Here is a 17169-nt window from a genome sequence, read left to right on the forward strand (position 1 = left end):
AGATCTTTTGAATAAGTCGAAAAGTTGTATTAGACTTGATCCTTAATAAACTTATAGTTACATTACTGCTACACTCCAAGAGGCAACTGTGTCCAACAACATTTAACTGCTTCAGTTTTCACATATTCACTTAATAATAAACCAAAACAAAAAAAAGCTAGTATCCCCTTTGTGTGTTTTAGGCTTGTTCTGTGTCTTTGATCAAAAGCTCTTGCACTGAATCTCTTTAACACATACCTGAATAGTACAAAGAATTCAGTAAGTAGGTCTGTCTGCCCACTTAGTGCATTCAAAGACTCGGGATATAAAACCATTTTGAAAAAGATTTCTGAACATGGTAGAGAAATTTTCTGAACTATGAACATATTTAAACGAGACTGAATATAATTAAAAGGATTTATTTAATTTTATCTCATATTTATTTTCTATTAGACCTGATATACTCTGATTTTCTTTTTCTTTGCTTTCATTACTCCTTTGACTTAAAAAGCAAGGCTCATTATATTGCAGAAAGCAGTACCTTGTTATTTCAGTAGCAAACCAACATCACACAGAAATTAAATAATTCTGTATCTTATGTCTATATTCTTTGGAAATGAATGATTCATTTGATTCATTGGAAGTAGTCCAGATCCTTGCTGCTTTTCTGGAAGCACTTGGAATTTTTTTCACTATTCTCATTTGACAGTCCATTGCACGTTGCTCTAATTTAGTGAAGGTCGCATTTAAATTTAGCAGTGTCCCCTGCCATTAAAACCTGGGTAATGCTACCCCATTTCCACTTGGGAATGCTCTGGTGAAAACTACATTAATGTACCTATGGTGTGCAGTGACAGTAGCACATCTCTGGTAGTGTCCTATTTGGACATGTTTTTCCACAAGGTGCTCCTGAGAGTTATGTAGGGCACCTCAGGATGAGCTAAATAACCAAAAAAAATGTGCATGGGGTTATGCTAACTCATTTATTTGTTCACCTTTCCTAAAACCCTGGTGTTTTTCAGTTCCAGAATTGAATGCTGAAGAAACAACAAATTACTTTGTTATAAATGGAAATGAGAGCCAGAGCAAAAGCTTTCACCCTCTGTCATCCAGCTAGAGAGGATCAAGTTGGTTTTGCATAAGATTTTAACATGCCAGTTCTTTGGACCATATTGCAGAAATTGAGCACAAAAACTTGTGTGTGTTTGTCTTCTAATATGTCACAGATAATTTAAGATACCTAACTCTTGACTTCAAGGGTGTCTGTGTCTATGTTTATACAGCATGTTATGGTGTCAGAAGCATGGTGTGGAGCTCCTGGCAGGCTAATTGAAAGTCAGCATTAGGACAGGTTAGTTTTTACATAGCAGAGTTGGTGGTGGAGAGGAGCTTTGCGCTAAGGAGTGCCAGTCCTGAACTCTGAGCACTCTCACCATGAGGCAGAATGATTCTCCTTCATTAAGTGTGTTGGAGATCTGGGTAAAATATGGAAGCACTTAAAAATAATTATTGTACTGCATATTTTTAATAAAAAACTATTGGAATTCATAAAAGTGCAGTAGTAATGCAAATTTTGCTGTGGCTGGTGGCCATACCTGAGGTCCCCGTGGGAAAGTTCAAAGTTAGTTAACTCACTTTAGGAGCTGGAGCTTCACAGCATCTTTAGGGATGATAAGTTTAGGGACCTAAAAAAAGCCACCTAAGTGGCTTTTGACCAAGGGAGAACTTTAGGGAGGGACAGGCATTTGAGCTGAAAACAGCCCTTTGCTGCTCTAAGTACAAGCCTGTCTTTGGGCTTTGTGTGTTTAAAAATTGAGGCAGGCCTAGGAGGGGATGAAAGGTCAGACAGTGCCCCATTGTGTGTGCTGTGAGATGTGGATTCTGCCTGTTCAGGGAGATGTGTATGTTGAGGGGAAAATAGGCTTTTTCTCAAAGTGAAGTACTTGCAATAATTGCACTTTTGCAAGTGTCAAACCTCTTTGGTTCCTGTACAAAGGCTGTATATTTGAAGAGCTCAAGAATGTTAAACTGGCAGAGTTCATTGGAAGAGTCTAATTTGGGTCATATTGAAAACCTAAAACACTGATGAACCCCTGTCCAAGAGGCATTCCTTAAGGTGTTGGAGGAAGGTATATGGAATGGAAATATGGGCAGTGTTTGTGCATGAAAAGAAACGAAATAATTTGGGTTTTGTTTTTGCCATGTGTGTAAAAGGAGTGTGTGGATGTTGTTTTTACATTGTTTTTGAAGTCAAAGTGTTCCAGCAACTTTATCACAGTCTATTATAAAAACACTGCATGAGTCCAGACTGGTGTAGAAACTGCAGGAATGCTCACAGTGGGACAAAGTTGCCCTTTCACTAATGATTTCAGCACAGCAAAGTACAAGTTCAAAATGTGGGAAATGTTTGTATGTTGGGGTTTTCTTTGGTCTGAAGCCATGACTTCCAAAAGAACTTGATGAGAAGGTGTAAAGCTTAATAATACAGGCTTCCTTGTTTATTTTTAAAATTTATTTATCTGCTGATTGATTTCCAGAGGTCAGGTCTTTGCTGAAATTTAAATCAATCAGGAGCAAATGTGTTCTAAAATTCAAGGTTTCTTTTTTTTTTTTTTTTACCTGAGTTAAGCAGCATTATTTAGTGTTACTAATGACACTTATTTCAGTGTTATGCAGTTGTTTTGGGGTGTAAATGTGCAACTTTGTGGTTTAAAAAAGCTTTGCTAGGTCCATTTTTACCCTTGTTTTTCTCATATATATCTGTTTTCACTTATAATTGAAGACTGTATCGGTGCTTGTCACTTGCTAGGTGCCAGAGGTTTTTATTTTCTGCTAAATTGGCCAACAGTAGGGTTTAGAACATGTGATTTCTTTGTAAATAATTTATGCTTTAAAAAAAATTTTAAAAGTGACAGTCCCTGATTATCCAACTCAAAAATCCCTCTTATTTATCAATTCATCCAGTTAGCTGTGAAAAGGTTTTCCTTTTTTTTTTTTTCTGTTTTTATTTGATTTGTATTACAGGTAAAGTGACAGCACACATGCACTGAAGCAGCAATCAGTTGACTTGTATACTTTGCTTCTAGTTATATAGACCTAAAAGGTTTTTTTGTATGAAATTGCATCAGTAGTTTTATCCATGGGAAGAAGCATTGACAATTCTGTGACTTTTGTTTGATAGTTGTATGGCAATTGTGTAGTTTACAGGATCCTTGGTAAACTGATACTCCTGGAAGCACTGAACGTTTCAGTTTCAATGCAAGTCAAAGCAAAGTTACTTAGTTAAGTTGTTTGCTGTTTTGTCTTTCAGCAAGCAGAATCTGTGATACAGACAATGAGTAAATATGGCTTTGATTGCACGTCCTAAACTAAGGAGCTGAGAGACTGAACTGCAGCTCTGACTTGGTGCTGCTGTTACAGGCTTTTCTCTTGTGTCAGCTTTGCATGCATTACGAAATGAGTTCATAGCACATAAAAATGCACAAACCATATTCCTGAGCTGCAGAAGCCCACTGCTGGTACATCAAAGAAAGCAGCAGCTATCATCCAGTTTTAGCCACAGTGCTTTTGGATACCTTAATCCTCTTCCCAAACAGAAGAAGGCAGAGAGAGTGCACTTTCTTTATCCATTCCCTCTTCTACTTTTTTTAAGTTTTGGTAGCAAAATCCAGAAGCTGTGTTCAGCAGCCATCACTGCATGACACAAGACATAATTTTCTTTGCATCTGATCTGGACATTTCAGTCTTCATGTATGCTAAGCTCTTTCAAATGTACCTTTTGTTAAAGTTAGAAATTACTCACTTTGTGTTTATTCCCAGGTGCTCAACATATCAAAATGATTATTCAGTTATACTTCATTTTGATGTCAGTTTCCTTCAAACTGCTATTCTTTGTTCCCTTTCAGTTGCTGAAGGGGTGTATGTTGGGATTGTACTCAGCACCTGAGTTACAGGAAACACATGTCTACTGCTGGAATTAATATATTTTACTTTGTGTGATTCCACATTTTCAGTTTATTTTTTTTAACAATACAAGTTTTACAAGACAGTTACTGCAAAACAGCTTCCTTAAAAAGTGAGCAAGATATACTACAAATACAAGTTTAATATTTTAGAGCTTTTTTAAGATCTGTATGGTGCAGTGTCCTGTCTCCAGAGTGAGTCGTGACAGAAGTCAGGGGAAGGGTACGAGAGCAGAGCAAGAAAGCAGTGATGCTTCCCTGACATACCTTCCTGTCTCAATAGCACTCCCCAAGACAGAAGCTGTTCTTTGAACTGAAAAAAACACATACAGGTTTTTCTTCTTCACTAATTTGCCTAATCACTTTCCCTAGCTGCATTTTAACATAAATATGTATAAACATATTTCAAGGGTTTAGCATGTGCAAAATGTTTTTATTGAACAAAGTTAACAAAATTATTGGAAATAAATTATAAAATAAAGTGTTTTATATATTGGGGTTTTAATTTGTTTTTTGTTTATTAGCCACTGTCTTGCAAAGTGAATTTGCACTGTAAAGTAATCCCAGCAGAGGAATGAAGTACACAAGTGTAAAGCTGTCAGACTACAGCAGTCATTAAATCGTCTGTCTAAATAAACTAATGGGAAACGATTTTAAGTCTTTGCTAACCTCCAGCCTCTCAGACCAAAAATACTTTGTTGTGCTGAAATAAGTAAGCAACTAGAATAAAAATTAATGTCTTAAGAATCCCATTGTGTTGTCCTATTTCCTGAAAAAGAATTTCAAAACTCTGCAGTAAAAAGTGTGTTGACCAGGATTGTACCGAAAGGCAGATTAGAGAAAATGTCATTTGATGACAAGGTTTGGTATATTTAGAAATGCTCCTGTTATTAAAGTTGCTGCTGTGCCAACTACTCCTACACTGGAGTCTGCTAATTTGTGTGACATGCTATCTGTCCCAACACACAAGGAAGATCAGAGATTACATGCAATAACTCCAGTCCTACTTCCATTGTCAGACAAGGATCTCCCAGCAATGACATTACCTTCTTGTGGTTTGCTATTGCAATCCCATTTTCCCTTCCCTCTTCATTAATACCCATTTTCAAACTCCTGTTTGAAATGCCATTATTTACAACTTTAACATTCCAGAGGCTTTGATAGTGCTCATAAGGAAAATAACTAATGTCAAGAGAGAAAATGTGCATTTATCATTGCGGGATGTTCAGGACAATCTTTTCCTAGCTCACACTGAGTAAGAGGTCATTGGTTTGCTTTGCTCTTGACAGGGCACAAATAAGAAGCCTCAATTCAATGAAAAATTGAGGTACAACCTCATCACTATGGAATACAGTTGTTGGCAGTTTCAGTGGCAAATGTGTGCCTCCACAGCTGTGCAACAGGCAAAGGAGTCCTTGTGGGCTGTTGTCCCTGTGCTCAGTGAGTAATGCTGGGACATCCTCAGCTGTGTCCAGACACCTCTCAGATCAATGAAGAGGCACAAACTGAAGGGCAGTTTCCAAGTGTCATTAAGCTGTGAGAGAAAGAAGGCATCTCATGTTAGTTTATTCTTTCTTTGAATTTCTTCCTACCTGCCCCACAAAAAAATTATGTGTGCGCAATATAGTCTTAAAAAGTAGAGTAATGTTACTTTGAGGTTTGCAGTATCAGAAGGAAAAAGGGAAAATAACCTTAAAAGGTCCTGTTTTGTTTTTAAATTATGAATTTTTATTTCAAATATTGAAATAAGAAAGCTGTAGGTATGTGATATTAGTTGCTCTTGCTTGTTCTATGCTGTATTACTTAAGTGCCTACTCAAGTGCTACTATAGGTATTAGCGGATCATTTTTCTCTTAGATTTTGATGGTTATTGCCCTCTCAGTTGCTGGGTCTGTTATACAAACACCAGAAAAGGTTGTTCCTCACTTGACCTCTTCGTTCATGTGAATGGCATTAATATATATTTCTTCTTTGTTTTTACAGGTTATTGAATCACTAGGGATTATTATATATAAAGCCCTGGACTATGGTTTGAAGGAAAATGAAGAGAGGGAATTAAGTCCTCCACTGGAGCAGCTTATTGACTACATGACTAATGCCACAGAAACAGATGGGAGTAGGGATGAAGGATATGATGCTCTGGATGAAGGAGTGGAGGATGAGGATGATGACAAAGAAGAAGTTGAGGCCATTCACTCCTATAAAGATGTCATGAAGGTACAGTAGTGGGCAGTTTATATGATAGTTCTGTCAATGAGAAAACTTTTCTGCATTATTATTCTGTGTGATACTGGCTGTGTCATTTTCTGATTTCCCTGGTCCTTTTATAAGGTTTGTTTGTGAAAATGACATGCAGCATTATTTCAAGCTTGACAGTAGGCAACAGAAAATCCATTATCAACTTTAGCATTGGATGTGCCATTAACATCACAATCTGATTTAATCCCTGCACTGGATAGTCAGCCTTGCAGTGTAAACATGTGTTGAATTACTTTGTGTACTCTTGGATACTTCATGGTGTGTTTCAATTAATTCACCTTTTCATTAGCAGGTTATTAGGGTAATTATTTCTTATCAGTTCCTTCACTTGGCACCCTCCCCTCCTGAAGCACAGCAATGGTTTTGTACCATAGCTTATTTGGATGGAGTGAGTCAGAACACAGTATTTCACTGGTGATCATTATGGCTGCAGTTCTTGACCTGAGTTGTGATATTCAGAAATACAGCTTATGAATTTTAATTGTGACAAGTTCTTTAATGTGTGATCATTATGGCTGCAGTTCTTGACCTGAGTTGTGATATTCAGAAATACAGCTTATGAATATTAATTGTGACAAGTTCTTTAATGTTATCTAGGTGACTGTGAATAATCATTTAAAAGTATTACCTTCTGTTTTCTACTGAGTAATGTGTGCATGTTTTAGAGCCCAGTGAGCTCTTATTACAGACAGAGGTATTAATAAGCGTGGTTGAAAAAAAATAGCATAATTGGTTTAACTTATAAATAATCTGATATTAATATAGGTTGGAAAACATTATGCTAACTTCTACCTGAGGACTGAGCCATTTATAGTGCTTCTTCATAAATGCAAGTCATATCTAAGGACCAGGAGCTTAGTGCACCACATAAATTAAGTGTCATGGTGGAAGCTGAGACTAGAGGAATGTCCCAAATAGCCCATCAGAACACACTGACACAAGAAAGACACCCCACTAAAATGCTTCAGTTCTGCTGGGTTAACAGTAGAGAGAAACTCTTCGGAAACTGGAGAGGGAGTAACTTTAAGATGCTTTTGCATCCTCCTTGCATCAGAAGTAATGATTAATGCTTAATGCCTTTGTTTTTCCACCCTCCCTTAGAAAAGCAGAGGCAAGAGGGAGAAATGAAGGAAATGTTCCTTTGCTCCCTGTGATGGGGAGGGCCTGGCTGGCTGAAGTGCTCTGCCCTTCAACCCCTGCCCCTGCCAGCCTTGCTGAGTTGCTGCAAGCAGGTGCTTTGCTCTCTCGTCCCTCTGCCTCTCCCTGACACCCAGAGGGGGCAGTTGCACCCTGCTAAGCCCCCATGCAAGCTGCTCCAGACATTCTTGAGGAAATTTAGAAGATTGATGGGATACATTCCTCTTTTTCCCTGAGTTTGGCAAAATGCTGTGAATTGGTGACAGCTGAAGTTTTTGATAAATGTTTTGATAAGATTGATAAGTGAAAGTTTCACTTAGTGCAGAGGCAGACAAGACCTTTGTATACACAGAGCTAAGACAGTGGCTTTGTGGAAGTGATTGTTTTGCAAGTTCTTTACTTGATTTCTGCAAACAATAAAAGATAAATTAGGAAAACTTTGCTGAACTCCTTTAGGTACACTGGTGTAGACATCCCTGAAATCAAAAGCGATAAGAAAATTCAGCAGGTTTCAATGGTTAAGGCCTTTTCATTTGGCTTTGTTAATATCTCTGCTAGTTTGAGCTATCTGCCTGTTTCTATGTTTTAAAATCAGCATCTTACCTTAAATTTCTTCATCATATTTTGTTAATAGTTTTATATCATCCTGGACATGTACTGCTTCTGTGACTTCATCTTAGTGAACTGGTCAGCTGTCATTTGTACATCATCCTGACTTTTACTCCTACATCCCTTGGAATTCTCTTTTATTTCTGTTGTTATTTTTGCCTTAATTATGTGCTGCAGGCTTAACTCTGCAAATTACCTTTATTCCATGCTCAGTGTTATTACTGCATTGAGAGGACTAGAATGGCAGCATTGTTCTGCCATATTTTGACATGACTGCAAATTTGCAAGATCTTTTTTTTCTTGACTTAATACCTTTTTATGGGTCAGACCATCTTCTGCATGTGGCTTTCTCTTATCCCCCCCCTCAGCAGTGGTAAAATGTTAGAGGCTACACCCTTATTTACCCAGTGACTGTTTCACAACAGTAATGTGTGGTCTTGTGACCATGAGGTTCAATTATTTTAAGATCCTCTTGGCAAGACTCACTGCAAAGCTTTTTCCTCCACAGTTTGTAGTGAATGCTGAAGCAGGTTTGCTCATTGAATTGAGAACTGTTGTTCTTGCCTCCCCTGCATTCTCTACATCACAAGCTTGGAAAATGGTAGTGATGGCCTGTGTGCTACTAATACTGATTTTTAAGGTTTTTAACTATGTAGTCTCTGGTCTGGAAATTATTTCGTCCTTGAAAAGTGATTATATGGTTCCTCCTCCAAAAACTGTCTTTGTCTGGCCACTAAAACTGAACTTTTCACCATTAATCACTAACTTAGGTGAGCATATTTTGTGATTAAAAAACACAGAGGTAGTTAAGATATGTGAGGTTTTTCTGTAATGTGAAGTAAGCAAGGTCAATCCTGCACCCTCCCCCTAGCCTGGAAAATGCTGAGTAATATGGCAAACACTGATTCCCAAGAACGGGGAAAAGGGTAAGTACTAAATAGTACTGCCAAGATTATCATTGGCAAAGCCAGTGGGGAAGACACAGACAAGCTTTTGTGCTGCTTCTTGGTATATTTGGCTGATTTAGGTTCTGATTTCCTTGGCAGGACCAACCTGCTGCCCAGACTTGACCTACTGTTTTTAAAAATGCATCTGTGAAGAGAGGAGACATTGGTTACCAGAGGCTTTTAGTCTTTGATATATTTCTGATTTGCCAGCCCTGCTGCAAAAGAAGGGAGAAATGGAGACAGCAAAGACTGGACATTTTCAGACAGATGCTTTCCTTGTTTGAGTCCCTCTCCCCACCCCATCCACTGTGTGTACACACTGTGCTCTATAAATCTGTACGTGTGGGGAGTGCCAGGTTGGCTCTGCATGTACACAGTACAGTAATCCCAGGATCAGGAGCACAGGTTGGCAGCACACATACACCTTGGGAAGCCTTGGTCAACAGAGAATACACAGGGAAGGCCTGGCATGCTGGGCAGTGCTGGGCTTGCTAAGGGTGTGGGAAGTCCTGTCATGTGGCACCTTTATCACAGCGTGGGGCCCTCCCTGATACTGAGACAAGATGATGTAGTTTATCAACCTCTTCCAGAGTATGCTCAAACCCTAATTCCACTCCTGATCTTAACATTATCACACTCCTTATCCCACAGATCTCTGCAGACAGATGGTTTAAACCAACAACATCTTCCTGTTAACCCTGAGGCACTTTCTAAGCTGCGATTTATCAATATCTGCTGGCTTGAGCCCCAGCCCTAAACCCAGTTACAGTATTATACTTCAGTCTAGGTCAACACCCCTTTCTAATTCTGCATGTAAAGGTAACCTCATAAGGCTTTGATAGCAGGTTTTATTCTGTGCTGGTATTTGCTGGGCTGAACTGCCATCCTAGCCTGTCATTTCTTCCAGATTTGAACATCATTGTAGCCAAATGACCACTGCCAGTACTAGACTGCCTCAGCCCTTCTGCAGAGCAGAGGTGTTGTAGAGGTGTTGTCAGTTGTGCCTGCAAGTCACAGCACTAACCTTTGTCACTGCCTTGCTGCCTTTTTCTGCAGGTCTTGTAGAAGGTACAGAAAGAAGACAGCACCCTTCCTGAACCAGTATGTTTCTCTTTCTTATGTTCACCTTTCATCCCAAAAGTTAACTCAGGTTTTAATATCTGTAGCTAAGCCACACCTTCTTGTCTAGGACACAAATGCAGGTGGATGGTCTCTGGTGCTCGATGGCTTTGGGTCCCAGGTCTTTCCTAATTGCTTGTAAGAAGTTCAGTAATAGTGTTTGTTAGTTCTGACCAAAAATTAACTGTCATGCAAGTGCTGCTTCACAAAGGTGAATTAGTGGCCCAGGTCCCATCGTAAACAAAACTCATACATAGAAAATCTCCATGCTGACTTAATTTGCATGAAATTTTTTTTCAGAGCAGCATACTCAGTATTGTGTTTTCTCGCTATAAGAAATGTAAACAAGGATGCAGTTTGTAATATTTTTATTGGTAAAAAATTATGTTTGTGCTTTGCAAAGAGGAAGAATAAATTGTTTCTCTCAACCTCAAACACTCCGTCTCTCCCATTTCAGTTTTAATCATTGGCATGGTGATGAGATGAAAAACTTGGATGTCTAGGTGACTCATATGTCTTGGTAGTTCAAGGGTATGGCTGAAATTTACAGTGGTGATATTGATCTGCCTCTGTTTTATTTTGAGTGCTCTGATAGTAGAACAGATCTACCATCAATGGCATCTGTAGGATTATAGGGGAAAAGAAAAATATGTCCTGTCTCACTGCAATTATAGGCAGGATAAGAAGATCTACATTTAGATCTAAGTATTTTGGAGACTCCCTTCTGAGTCTGAGGACTATTATCATATAGATGCTGTGACCCCACGTAAGTATAATATGGGAACCTGTCAGAGAGGAACCAGAAAATGCAGTTAAAAACAAGTCAGGGTATTTGTTTATGACAGACAGTTAAAGAGTTCATGTAAAGGAATTCAAAACCCCATAATTTTGTCCAGTACAAGCTTAGTAAGGTGCAGCTTTCTGTGAGTGTAATTCAGTTTAAGGCTGGGCTGGCCTAAGCATTTTTGTATGAGCCTGAAATTTATGCTTCATTTCCAAACAAGCAACTTGCAGTGTATGCTGTAACTCTGTGTGAAGATGCTGATGAGTTGGAAACTTACTGAGATGGTAAAGTCCCAGATGTTGCCAATTCATTTTATATTAAAAAGGAATGCAGCAACGTTGGCCATTTGTGAAAATGCTCAAAAAAGACAACAATTGATCCTTTTTCTTTCTCTTGAATTCTGTACTCACATGTTTATGCGCTAGTCTTTATCTCAGTGGATCTCATTTTAGAAAAACATTATTTTTGTCTCATGTGCATGGAGAGGCATTGAAATTACAGTGGGTTGGAAGTCCTCAGTTCTCTTCACTTTTTTTTCTCACAGTACTTGCTGGCTTGAACAAAAATTTATCATATTCCACTTGGGGATCTTCAGTCACATAGACCGGCTGTCTGAGACCTCCTTTGTTATATTGGGAAACCTCCTGTCCCATCTGTTTGGGTCTCTGAAAGTGCAGCCATCTAGTTTGTGTACCTCTTAAGTTCTGAGGAAGGCAGGTTCTCCTTTGGCTGTTCCTTTTTTGCAGTTTAACTCTTTGGGGACTGTCAGCTAGAAAGAAACCCCAAAATCTCCCAGAGTGACTTTGTAAACACAGCCCCATCTCACACTGCAATGGCAGGACACCGTTGAGTGGATGCCCCTGGGCAGTGTGGGCCTCTGAAGGTGCAGTTTTGTGGTGCTGCTCTGACCAGGTAGACAGCTTGTGTCAGCACACCTCCTGGCCACCCTTTCTCTCTGCTGCATTGACAGAAGTGGGAGCTCTGAGTTCAGCAGTGAAGTCACAAGGACCAGGGCTCATCTCCTATGCTCAGGAGGTGAGCATGTGCTCAACCATTCCCTTTGGGACTCCTACAAAACAATCACTGAGATTGGACTAGCAAAGGAATAGATGGATCTTGGCTGAATAGGACCCATCCACAGGCCTTTTCTTATTCTTTCACTGTGCTTTGAGAGAACTGGGAATTGTCTTAGAAATGCAGTAAACCTGCTGCTTTTCTCTTGTCCAGGCAAGCCTCGTGCATCATGGCTATTCATTCAAAACAGTGTGTTTCTCATGTCTGTGCTGTCACCTTTGCTGGGACCTTTGTCACCTATGTGTTGTCAAAGCATCCCAAAAGTTTATTTGTTTGCCTTTGTCCTTTAATCAGTTCCTTCATCTACAAACACAATTGTGCAGGTTCAGAGTAAACAGTGCTCCTGGCTGAGTCACGGCCAGAGCCCGTGTTGGAAGTCCTGTGCTGTGCAGGCCCACAGAGCTGAGCTGAGGACAGACTGTGCAAAATTAAGCAGGAGTGTCTCTGCATGTTTGAGTGTTTTTAATGTATGAGCAATATCTCCATGTGCTGGTATTAAAATAAAAGTATTTAACAATAATAATAGGGCTTTGATATAAAGGGCTTCTACCTGATGTACTTGCAAGGAAGTTGTCCCTCAAGACCTTGCTCTTTCATTTAAAAACAACTTTTTGTCTTCCTTACTTTAATTATTATTGGAAACATTCCTTCCATCAGTATGGGCTTAGATAGATTGGAGTGTCTTACTCCAGGCTGGGAGACACAACCAAATGACCTTTTCTGCAATGATTTATGGCTCACAGTAGCACATTTACACTGGTTTAAAAACCCTGTACCCATAATTCACTTAATTATACTGGTATAACCTGTCTAAGGTCTAAAATAGTCTGAGGAATCCAAGGAGTTGTCCAACAAAAACAGGAAACACAGATGGGGTGTTCAGATTATTTTTATGGGGAGGTTAGAATACACCTGAAATTTGTGTGTGGGCCCTTATGCATCTAAAAGAGGCACAGTAGGGCAGGGACTTTTTCCCTCTGTCTTTTTTATGCTGTAATTATTATAAATAATTTATACAAGGGTAAAAATAAAGTTCCATACTTTAGTGCAGGTGGAAGGATTCTTTGGTGGTAATGGTGGCCCATAATGCATAAAAGGCAGAATTTGTCATGATAGAGCTTCAGTTATTCCATAAAAAATACAAGTTTGAAAACATGAAAAGCATTCTGTAAGAAAGAATACATCTGAAGTATCAAAGAATCTGTGTGAGCCTGTGCTGCCTAAAATATACCCTGGAGACTAAAGTAGATCAATGAGTGTTTACTCTCACAAAGTATGTTCTGTTTGATCAGATTAATTTGAAGTTCTAAGTAATGACTGGAAATCAGGGTAATGGTCAATTAACACAGTAAAGCTGTAGAGACCCAAAACAAAGTAGGAAAAGAACAGAGCCACAATTACAAAAAGGACCCATATCTTCTCTGCCCTGCAGATTAACTGCAGCACTCAGCAAAGCAGTGCTGCCTGACCTGGCCAAAGCTGGAGGGATCTGCCTGAGTCTCCCTCTCCAACTCTCAACCTCCCCTCTTCTCCAGGTGTTAAAACTGCTAAGTGCACAGAAGGCTGTGATGGGTTTTTCAGATTTGCTGTCAGCCTGGTAAAGGCAGTAGATCTGCTCAGAAAAATTAGCCAGGACAGCAGCTTGTCTTACGTTAGGATTTGGCCAAGGTTCATCTTGTCAGAATCCTTTCTACCCATGTAGGCTTGGATGTTTGTGGTGTTGCTGGCAGCTTTTTATCTCTGCAGGCTCCTTTAGCTACTTTAAAAGTGAAGGCCATTCTTACACAGGCTCACGTGACATCTTCTATCATGCCTGTAAGGTGCAAGTGTTTGATTTATATTCCATGTAATGCCAGCATCCCACAAGGGATAACCCATGAGGGATTTCCAGTGTAGCTTCCCAGGACACCCTGTATTACTTACATCATGTGTGGGATACATGTTTCAGTAGACAGATAAACTAATGGTGACATGCAAAACTGATGGGCAGTTTTCTCGTGTAGTATTGTGTGCTGCTGATTCCCAGTGACTGTACTCACTGACCATGTTCAAAACAGCAGATGAACTTATTTCTGCAGTTTTTATGTTGTGCATCTGCAGCTCATTTGAAATAGGCACTGTGGGTGTTCTTGTAGCTCTAGTGCTCTACAGGTATGAGAGAAGCAGGACTTGTGGGGTGAGGAGAACTTCATTAGTCTGACTGATTTAGCTGGGGTAAAATATGTTACACCTTCCAGGGTGAAAGAAAAGGTCCAATGACAGAGTCTATGAGTACTGGTCCTGTATAAATTGTGGAGACCCTAATTCTCTGAGGTGTTAGAGCATCACAATTCATCAGCCTATTCAGGAGAAAGTTTAAGAGGAAAAGTGGCTGTGGAAGTTTTGCCTTTTCTAGTTCTTGCCTGGAAGTAAATCACTGAATATGAGTGTGCTAAGTTTATCTTGCTGATAGCAACTATGGAAAAACAATGTGCATTTCAGTTGTCAATGTTGCTAGTCCAGAGTCACTTATAATGGTATAATTGCATTGGCAAAGAAAATAGAAGCAGGATAGGTGCTACAAAATTAACTCCTTACAGAGGCATATTGTCCTGTAACAGCAACATGAGAAAAATAAAGAAACTGAGGGAGGGCCCTTTAATTAAGCCACTGTGATCTTCTTGCTTTTGAATTATTCAAGAGGGAGCCTTGGGCTTGAGGCAAAATTTCTTTTGGCGCATTTATTTCAGTGCCAGTAACAGTATAAAAATAAATTAAGCATTTGGAGGAAAGGTCATAGAATTGATTTAAAAATACCATTAATTGTCCAAAATAATAATCACTTTCTTTTATCTATGTATTTTTTTTGTATGCTTTTGACTACTGTGCTCCCATTATACTATTTTCTGCTCCCTTTTGCGTAGGGTACTGTTGCATGCTGTATTTTAGAAAAATATTTAAGTGAGATAAGGCCATTTGATACGAAGAAATAAACAGTGTCTGCTAGATTGTGCTGACCCCTGAAGATTCACATCTAAAAGGCAGGATATCATATTTATCCCAAAGATTGGTCTGAAGACAGAGCATGTTTTGCATTTTTTAGTAAAAGGTTTTTTACAGTAGGTTTTTTGTTTAAAACATTTACTTCCAACATCTTTAAATAGTATTGTAACTGAAGCACTCCTGAGAGGTAGCTTTCAAAACATTATCGTCTGCAGGATGCATGGCCCTGAGTGTGTTTTAAGTGATAGATTTGTAAATATTTTTAATGAAATAACAGAATGGCAAAAGCAGTATTCTTCTGGATGATGGCTTCAGGGCACTTCTCATGTAGTTTCAGGTTTGCCTCACTGCAAACTTTGGGCCATACATTCCAAAGCTTCTTCATACGTGGGCTGGGTATGCGGAATTGTGGAAAATGATTTGAATGTTTTAACCTAGCAGCCTTTCAGATAACTCACACTAGTCTGTGCAACTAAATCAAGTGGTCCCAAGAGATAAATTCTTTGAATCTACTGAGCTTGGCAGAGCTTTTACTGAAGGGAATGTATTAGGGCAGCCTGGATGCTATAGAAAGGTAGCAGGCATGGGAAATTAGGGATTTTATGTGAGGAGGCAAAGCAAACTGGCAGCACTGAGCAGAACCACGAGTAGTTGTTGTTTGGAGATCCAAACTAAACCCTCTCAGGAGGAATATGTAGCTGAGGGCTTGACAAGGACAGAGAGCTCAGGGATTGTGCTAAGGGCAGGCAGCTGCACACAGTGGCAGAGCCTCACACGCTGCTCTCAGTCGGCTTTGTGTAAAGGCTGGAAAGAAGGCACTAGGAGGATTCTTTTCGGAAGCTTGGGTGAATGGAAAACAGGCATTTTATTGCTTCTGCACTGAAGAGAGAACAACACCCTTTGTTTTGTTATTATTTAGCTATTTATCTCAGAGAAAGAGGCTAGAAACTTGATTTTAAGCACTAGAAAAACCAGGCATTTGTTTTGTAGTTATTGCACTCATGTTGGCAGGGAAGAACATGATACTTTGAGTGATTTAAGCCAAAAGAGAGTTGTATGGTTGAGGTTTTTGGAGCAAGTTGGCTGGATTTGGGGTTTTTTGCCTTCTCTTAGGATAAAGCAGGCTTGGAGTTGGGACAAGAAGGTCCTAATGAGCAATTGTATTTGTTTTTTCTTTTTGGCGTGCCAAGATTTCTTGATGTGAGCATTAAGACCACCACGTGCTTTAAATCAGCAAATTATAAACTGATCTCTTCTAATCAATTCACATCTCCCAGTCTGTTATATCATACTGTATGTAATAAGCCCCCATTTATGTATTTTGTACAGTCAGATATACTTACATAGGTAGATGCAAGATATCACTATCCTCAATCCACCTTTTGGAAAGACAAAATTGTAAGGTGATGTTTAAAAACATGACAGTGTTAAGTGAAGAAAGTGAGCTATAGGGCTTGTTTTTAAACAAATCTTCTGTGGTAGCATGTGATATTAAAAAAACAAAAAAAAAACAAATGAAAAAAACTGAAGTTCAAGCCAGTATTAGCAAGATTTATTAAGTCTTTTCATGTCTGGACAGGAGCACCATGTCACACTTAGAACTATTTTTAATGGCCCAGAGGTAAAAAAAAAAAGGAATATGTTTTCTAGGCAACACACATTTGGAAATAAAAATACTCAGTGAGTTAATTTTGTCCTTGTGTTTGCCCTTGTGTTTAATTTCTTATAAACACATATAGAAAGTGAAGGGATTCTTGTACCTTAGCTTGATGAAGAAAGCTGGGGACAGTTCCCATAAATCCCTTCAAAGTAATTTTAAAGCAGCTTTGAACGTGACAAGTGTTTAAGTGAATTATGTTGATAGACAGGTTTCATTAATTAAAGTGATGTCATTTGCTGTCTTAAACATTTGTCCTGATTTTTCATCTGGGGCAGTGTAACTGGAGGTCAACATGTGGTCAGCTTTACTTTGAAAGTAACCACTGTGTTCCTTTTAAAAGGGTGATGTCAGTCCCTTTCACATTTGAGTGTGCTGGTCAGCAAAGGAGGGTGCTTATTGCAATTTCTTGCCCTGGTAATGGTGCCTACTGTGTTTGGATCCAAGGCACTTTGCTGGGGACTTTCCAGTAAGGTCTGGTTGCCAGAGACACTTGGCCTCATGGTGTCACTTCAGCAGAAGTGCTGAAATCTGTCCACACCAGAAACCTTTAAAAACCAAACAACCTTACCTCAGAACACGGAGTTGGGCTTACTTTCCTGCCTTGGAGAGGGAGAGAGGGAACATCCCTGCTCCTTCCAGGTGCTCTCCTGGTGGCCA

The 17169-nt window shown here is 39.3% G+C and overlaps 1 protein-coding gene across 4 annotated transcripts in view; it reads left to right on the forward strand.

Moving 5' to 3' along the window:
• SPIRE1 (spire type actin nucleation factor 1) overlaps positions 1–17169 on the forward strand; it is a 128340-nt gene that overhangs the window by 49079 nt on the left and 62092 nt on the right. For all 4 annotated transcript variants that reach the window (XM_066561419.1, XM_066561403.1, XM_066561411.1 and 1 more), the window contains exon 3: positions 5925–6158. In XM_066561419.1, the coding sequence (XP_066417516.1) occupies positions 5925–6158 (234 nt within the window). The remainder of the gene's footprint in view (positions 1–5924; positions 6159–17169) is intronic.

Source organism: Molothrus aeneus, chromosome 1, assembly GCF_037042795.1.
Source record: "Molothrus aeneus isolate 106 chromosome 1, BPBGC_Maene_1.0, whole genome shotgun sequence".
In the NCBI taxonomy this organism is placed as follows: Eukaryota; Metazoa; Chordata; class Aves; order Passeriformes; family Icteridae; genus Molothrus; species Molothrus aeneus.